At 54.3% G+C, this 7,383-nt stretch overlaps 3 protein-coding genes across 3 annotated transcripts; 1 reads left to right on the forward strand and 2 right to left on the reverse strand.

Moving 5' to 3' along the window:
- Nucleotides 1-927: 927 nt before the first annotated feature.
- Nucleotides 928-2,757, forward strand: UCRPA7_5203 (putative alkyl aryl-sulfatase bds1 bacterially-derived sulfatase 1 protein; the record flags this gene model as incomplete). The annotated part of the gene is made up of 1 exon (XM_007917750.1): nt 928-2,757. One exon carries the CDS (start codon nt 928-930, stop codon nt 2,755-2,757), a length of 1,830 nt encoding a protein of 609 aa, XP_007915941.1.
- Nucleotides 2,758-3,260: 503 nt separating this feature from the next.
- Nucleotides 3,261-4,269, reverse strand: UCRPA7_5204 (putative mitochondrial phosphate carrier protein; the record flags this gene model as incomplete). The annotated part of the gene is made up of 3 exons (XM_007917751.1): nt 3,261-3,301; nt 3,353-4,106; nt 4,168-4,269. The coding sequence occupies 3 exons, from the start codon at nt 4,267-4,269 to the stop codon at nt 3,261-3,263; spliced, it is 897 nt and encodes a 298-aa protein (XP_007915942.1).
- An 833-nt stretch (nt 4,270-5,102) lies between these two features.
- On the reverse strand, nt 5,103-7,383 carry UCRPA7_5205 (putative bactericidal permeability-increasing protein; the record flags this gene model as incomplete). The annotated part of the gene is made up of 2 exons (XM_007917752.1): nt 5,103-6,904; nt 6,957-7,383. The coding sequence occupies 2 exons, from the start codon at nt 7,381-7,383 to the stop codon at nt 5,103-5,105; spliced, it is 2,229 nt and encodes a 742-aa protein (XP_007915943.1).

Below are 7,383 nucleotides of genomic sequence, written 5' to 3' on the forward strand. Positions count from 1 at the left end.
CAAAAGATTTACAGATATTGGTTGCTGTTTTGAAACAACTCGCCGACAAGTGGCCTCCATCACGCAGAATCCTGAACCTCGTCCAAAAGGCTTGGCGTCCCGAGTCGACTATTGTTGGCAACGAGGTGCTGGACTCACCGGGGAGAGCTTTTCAAACAGATAGCGGCGGTGACTTGCTTGAAGCAAGAGACCTTTTCCCTTTTCCGGACTCTGCTATACCACTACTACGCTCTCTTAGTGGTTGCAGGCTCGGTACGACGGTGAACGCACCACGAGGAGATGCCACGTTTGATAGCAGCATAAACTGGATGTATGACGAGCTCATTCTTGACAACAATCATACATTTTCTTTTGGCTGACTTAATACCTCTGGTTACAATTCATGAGAGGGAACACTACACCGTCCGTCTGCTGGCCTGTTTTGTCGATCCATTCGGCAGCGCTAGTAGCCCTACTTGCCGAAATCTCGGGAGTGCTCTAACACGCGGCAAGACTGGTTCTTGTGAATGACTAAATACGCCAAAGCATGCATGGCATGGTACCGGAGATGACCAATGTTATAAACGAAACTATTGCATCCCACTGCGCTAGAACGGAGTCATACCCCGGATATTTGGAGCCGAAAGTCGGGGCCGAGATGTTTACTTTTTACCTACTCCAGTCCTCCGCCGATCAGTCAAGACCGACTAACCGAGCCCGGTGAGTATACCGAGCGAGTCAACTGCGTAGGTCAATTTTCGACATCTGACATCGATAAGTATCTGGTGGGGAGAGCACACAAACAAATGACCTCGAGTAGGAGGAATGCTAGTCGTACCGAATCTCGGCAGTGCCGAGACGGAATTGGCCCACAGGTTCTCATGCCTTCGTGATTCACTGGCAACCTCTTCACCTCACTTCATGCCCCCTTCACTGACCAGTAGTAAAATGGCAGCGTCTCTTGAAACCCTTTCGCCGTCGTTCGAAGATCGCACCGATTTCGATCTCGCAAGCCGAGGATTCCTCGGGGCGTTGAAACCAGGCATCATCAAGAACGCCAAGGGGGAGGTTGTCATTGATTTGGACAAGTACAACTGCTTTGAGAAAGACTGTCCGCCAACAGCAAACCCAAAGCTATGGAGATATGGGCAGCTTCTATATCGGCAAGGCCTCTATGAAGTCGCCAAGGATCAAATATACCAGGTCCGCGGCTTCGATGTATCGAACATCACTTTTGTTGAAGGCCGGGAGGGCGTCATAGTGATTGACCCCCTGGTCTCTAATGAGACCGCCTCCGCAGCTCTCCACCATTACTGGCAGCTCCGCGGCCACAAGAAGCCTGTCAAAGCTATGATTCTCTCGCACTCGCACATAGATCACTTTGGAGGTGGGCAGGGCATCGTGGACGCCAGCGACGACAAGTCGTTCCCGATCATCGCCCCTGCAGCTTTCATACGGGAGGCTATTAGCGAGAACACCGTAACAGGACCTGCCATGAGGGCTCGCAGCGCCTACATGCGCGGTGCCTACCTGCCCAGAGGTCCTGAGGGACAGATTGGAGATGGCCTCGGACTGGGCATGTCTGTTGGTACTCACTCGTGTCTGCCACCGACGATTCTCATTCACGAGACTGGGGATGAATTAGCAATCGATGGCGTGAAGATGGTGTTCCAGTCTGTCGATGGAACCGAGGCCCCAGCCGAGGTCAACATTTTCTTCCCAGAGCTCGAAGCTGTTTTCATCTCTGAATGCCTCACGCACACTCATCACAACATTTTGCCCCTACGAGGAACCGTTGTTCGCGATGCTAAGCTCTGGTCTCAAAAGCTCGACGAGACGATGATCCTGTACGGAACTAAATCCAAAGTCCTGTTTGCGGGTCACCACTGGCCGACTTGGGGCTGCGATGAGATTTGCAAACTAATGATCGAGCAACGAGACTTTTACGCCTACTTACACGACCAGACAATCCGCATGGCTAACAAAGGCATGACAGGCGCCGAGATCGCCGAACATATCACCATCCCCGCTCAATTTCAAACTGCGTGGCACCTTCAGGGCTACTACGGGTCAGTCAGCCACAACGTCAAGGCAATACATCAAAAATACCTCGGGTGGTTTGACGGCCGGCCGCATACTCTATGGCAATATCCCGCCGCTGAAGAAGGCGCGCGCTACGTCGAGGCTTTTGGTGGGATCGACAAGCTCGTAGCGGCAGGTGTCCGCTTCACGGAGGAGAAACAGGACCTGCGCTTCGCGTGCACGTTGCTTGCACACGCAAACTATGCCGACAAGTCGCACGAGGGCGCCAAGAAGGCCCTGGCGCGGTGCTATGAGCGCCTGGGGTACGGAGCAGAGAACGCTACGTGGCGCAACTTCTACCTCACCGGAGCACACGAGCTCCTTGGCAAGGAGCGCTACTCGCGAGGCGCGCAGCCGCTGAGCCCGTTCAACCCGGGCGTGCCCACGGATAAAATGCTTGCCACGTTGGCGGTCAAGATCGACGGTCCCAGGGCTGCAAAACAGAGCTTCTCAGCGCTCGAGCTACTCATGGAGGACGGAGATGATGCATGGAGGCTGACGGTCAGTAATGGCGCGTTTATCTACCGAAAAGAACTTCCCGAGCAGAATGCCTCCCAGCAGGTCAACTCTACTTTGCGGGTAAAGAAGAGCGAGCTTATAGAGCTTCTGCAGTCCAAGTCAGGGTCGCTTCCAGATGGTCTCTCGGATTCCGAGAGGACGACATTTCACAACTTCCTAGATGTATTCGAAGTGTAGTCTAAAGGCGGTCGGGATGCACAATGCAAACATGATGGTTCCCCGTTGAAAACCTGCACGTGTGGTCGACTGAAATTGGATGCCGTGTTCTCATGACATTTTGATGAAAATACACTAAAATTCTGTCTGTCACGCTCACTTGGGTTGAGACCGAGATGGTGGGCAAATCGGAAAGATATTCCGAATGTGTGAGACTGCCCCTGCTTTCGTGCGTAAAGATGTAATGTACGATATATCCATCCTCCCGCGGATGAGGTTGGCCCGTCGATAGTGCATACTGACTCACGGTGCCTTTTGGCGTCAGTCAAGGTATGACGGGCATTTGTCTTCGAGGGTGCGCAACAAATTCATTCGATAACTCGCTACAGTAAAAATGCCGTCTATCCATGATACTCCGGACATCGATTCACGCGTGAAACACCAATTCTCCTATCAAACCGGCCAGAACCCAACGAAAACACCGTTGTCCCTCCAGCGGTATGCTGTCCACCGTTTTCTAGCGTTTACTCCTCCTTGTGTATTTCGATGCTTGGGGGAGCCCCGACTAGTGTTTTGCATTGGGCATAAATCACGAATTGGCCCGCCACCAGCCCACAAGTCATGACGATACGAGGGCCCAGACCCGTCAATAGCAGCCGCTTGGGTCCGAATTCCCGGGCGAGCCCAAACATTCTGCTCATTGTGCTCTGATTCGGGTCACCAGCACCCTTGTTCATTGCCGACAAAAGGGTATCTGCTGGATGTGACAGCACCGCCGCGGCGACACCTGCTACAATGCCGCTCGTCAGCTCGACGCCAGTCGACTCCAGCTGCGTTAGTTTCGCCTTCCGCTCCGGGCCAATCGTTCGGTAGATGGCCTCGACGGCAGCCTCGTGCACGGAGAACTGCCCCACCGCGTACGGGACCTGCTTGAACAGCAGCGGGACGAAGCCCGAGTAGAAGCCCTTGAAGCCCTCCTCGCGCGCGAGGCGCATGAAGCCAGACGTCAGCCCGGTCGCGAAGCCACGCTGAGACACGAGGCGGATGCGCGTCGCCTCGAGCGGGCACAGCAGGATGTCTGCGAAGAACTCGGCGCTGGCGCTCGCGCCGAGGTAGATCGGGGTGCGGTACTGCGTGGCGCGGTCGGGCCCGCCGACCAGGCCCACGAACTGCTTCTTGAAGAACTCGTAGCCGGCGAACTTGCCGCCACCCTGCACCAGGTAGCCGACGGCCGTGGGGCCGAAGCCGGTCAGCAGCGCGGCGGCGCCCTCGCCTGCAACGATCTTGCGCCCTGCTGAGATCATGTTGAGTCCCTTCATGGCATCGTCGACCTGGATTCGGGTCTTGACGACGTCAATGGGCGTGGCGGCCTGTGAGCTGGTTAGTGATGTTCTTGATGCCGCTTTGGCAGGGGGTCGGGAGGTCCATTACGCCATGAGTGAGCGTCGCAGCCAACGCGCCAGCACCAAAGAACTTGACATAGTCGCTGGGCGTGAAAGTCGGTACTTCGTCCTTTGATTTCAGCGTTGACATCTTGGCAATCCGTGTGGTAAATTAACCGAAAGAGGGTTCCTGGAGAGCAATCGCAATCAAGAAGTGGTGACGACGTCTTCCAGATCTGCTTGTGATGAGTGGCCGATGAGTAAGCGTAACAGAGGTAGAAGGTCGGGGAGCTCGGCGAGCGCCAGTCGCGAGCAATGGATGTCCGTGTTGATATTGGGTTTCTTTCTACTTGGAAATACAACCGATTGTCCACAAACGCCAGGTGAGTCCCACGATCTATCGATTGTTCAAAACGAACGTCTACAAAGTGATGCAGGGTGCTATCTGCTTCAAAAAGCTTGGTTGCGCCTCACCGGCCAATCCTTATATTGGGCAGGGGCCAAAACAGAAGCCTATGACGTCGTCCCGGCACACCCGGAGGGCCCGGCAGATTAGCGCTCTTCGGGCCTTTCCCGTTCCATGTTCGGCGCTGGCGCGGAATTCGTCAAACTTATGAAACCTCGGCCAGTGTAGACATCTCCATCCAGTCCAATCGGCACCTTATCAGTGCATGCATAAATAATTACGAGTCTTCCGCAGCTGAGAAGTGGCTCCGTTGGTCCCGGGCTCGGCTCCTCGCTTCACCGACTGCGGTCAAAAACGCGATCAAGCTGATGGGGGTACCTCACGCCAAAATGCGACACATTCCAATGAGATGAAAGCAACAACAGCCCGGCGCCTTGATTCTGTTTCCTCGTCAAACTATTTTCCTATGAATTGTTTCCCTTTCCAGTGTAAACAGCGAAGCAAACAACGCCGATAACTTCCTCCCGCTAGTGAATCTTGCCTGTTACCCGACGACAGTTACGCGTCGTTTGCTAATGTTACAGATTGAAGTTCCTCGTGTGAACGTCGAAAATCTCATTCCTCCATCCGTCGCGCTCATTCTCCCTAATTCTGTCCTTCGCCTGTGCAGCCTCTTCGTTCCACAGCTTGACAATGCTGCCGGGAGCATAGACGCCCTTGAACACACCCCGTCCTGGCTGCACGACGCCGACGCGAGTATATAGGTCTGGGTCTTCAGCCGGAACGAGTCGAGCAGCTACAGCCTTGATGAAAGTCCATAGGTCATCTGGATCAGCAATGCGCGTCGCACGGAGCCTTTCTCTAGCGTAAAGCAGCTCCCGGTTCGCAAAGTGCAGCAGTTCTCCGATTGCCGCAGCCATTTGGATCTCCAGAGCCTTCCGGATGATGGGCCGAAGAAGCGGCTTCAAGAGCCAAGCGCAGAACGCAAACTTGCTCTTGCGTAGGGTGTAGTTGAGCTTGTGGATGTGGACCCGAACACCACGAAGGGTCAGGATATTCTCCAACCGCTCCTTGCCAATCTCGACGTCGATGTGAACATCTATGCCACGCTCATCCAGCTGGAAAGACGCGATTCCTTGATCAGCCAGTCGGAACAGACCGCTATGAGCTCGCAGCCAGAATCCGATCTCGTCTGCTCGGATAGACATCCCGTCAATCTTGATTGTTGTTACGGACTGCACGGTAGAGGTCGTTCGGAAACGCGCCTTCCGGATCTCCAAATCATTGCGCGTCTCTACACGCAACCTATAGGGTAGAAATGAGGTGTTGTTCACGGTGACCCCAGGCTCGAGAATGAGATTTTCGAGCAGGAGATCCACATCGGGTGTGGAAACCTCGAGTCTTGGTATCGGTACGTATTGGATCGCTTGAATAATCATCGGCACAAAGACGTTGATGGCATCGGCTACGAGTTCTCCGTTGGTGTACTGATGCGCCGGCGACAAGAGTTTTGCGATCCTGGTAGATGTGACAATGAGTTTGGCAATATCCTTGTCTCGGAGCACGGATTGGATCGTTGATTGCAGCTTAGCCAGCAGTCCATCAATATCATCTCTCAGAGGCGAGTCAGATGCAAGTCGGCGAGACTGCGCACGCAAACTCTGGAACCTCTCCTCAGCATGGTCGAAAAAACTAGGGTCGGTGAGTAGATCCTGGACAGCATTTCCTGTCTGGCGGACGAGTTCATCAAACTGAGGATCGCTTTTCCCATGCTCCACGACCTGCTTGAACCGACTTTCGAGTTCTTGCCATTCCTTCGCGTCGCCGAATGACTTGACAAAAGTCCAGAAATTCCGCACAGCCCGCTCCGTCTCGGGATTCGTATCCACATCTTGTTCCGCAGTCTGCACTGCATCCTCGACAACATGAGAGTATACCAATGCGTATCGTTGGAGAAGAAGGGAGAGAGTTGATACGGAGTCAGAGTAGTCCTGTCGTTTCCTAAGCTTGATGACCGCCTGCTTCAATCGGTTCAGAAGAGTGTCCTTCTCGTCGCCAGTGATTTTGTCGACGAAGCTATGTTCGGCTTCCTGTGCAACTTTCGCGACACCCTCGGCGACCACAGACGTAACCTCCACCACATCGTTCCCGAGTTCTTGGCTCGACGGAGCCGGCTGTGCATCCGCGCCCGGTTCTTTCAGAGCCTCTTGCTCTTCTTTGGGTGGTTCAAGCTGTTTCCCAGCCTGTGCCGACACCTCGGACAGTGTGAATGCAGTGTCTCTGAACACCTCTCGGCCGATCGTATTGAGGTCGGATAAGAAAATGCGAAAGTCCGAGTTCGTGAGGAGTAGGGAGCCTACAGTCTGAATACTCTTGTATGCTACCGGATTTGTCAGAAGGGCATATTGAGTGATGACACCGGCGATACGTACCTGCAGCGGTGTTGGCTTTCGCCTTGGCCTTTTTGGTCCGGTTCACGATGTCCTCCATGTCGATCGAGACGCGCGCTTTGGTGAGATACCACACAAAGTCCTGGATCTGGTCCTCGCTGTTCTTGTGCTGCAGCAACTCGATGAACTGCTTCAGCCATTCCTTGGTGTAGTAGACCAGCGCTCGGCCCGAGTCGCTGAGCTCTTCGTTGTCGGGATTGAGGACATCGGCGGCGAGCAGCGTGCGAAGGTTGATGATGGTCTGTTCATTTGAAGGCATGTAACCCTTGCCTAATGCCCGGAGCATTTGATATGTGTGGAGCTTCTGGTGCAGCTCCCGCTGAAGGACGGTGTCATCGCGATACTGGGGCAGCAGCGGCTCGCGGTCCTCGTCCCGCGCCTTGCGGAATCCAAAACACGAGGACAACAT

This window comes from Phaeoacremonium minimum (assembly GCF_000392275.1).
Source record: "Phaeoacremonium minimum UCRPA7 unplaced genomic scaffold PA7_03_scaffold_408, whole genome shotgun sequence".
Classification (NCBI taxonomy): domain Eukaryota; kingdom Fungi; phylum Ascomycota; class Sordariomycetes; order Togniniales; family Togniniaceae; genus Phaeoacremonium; species Phaeoacremonium minimum.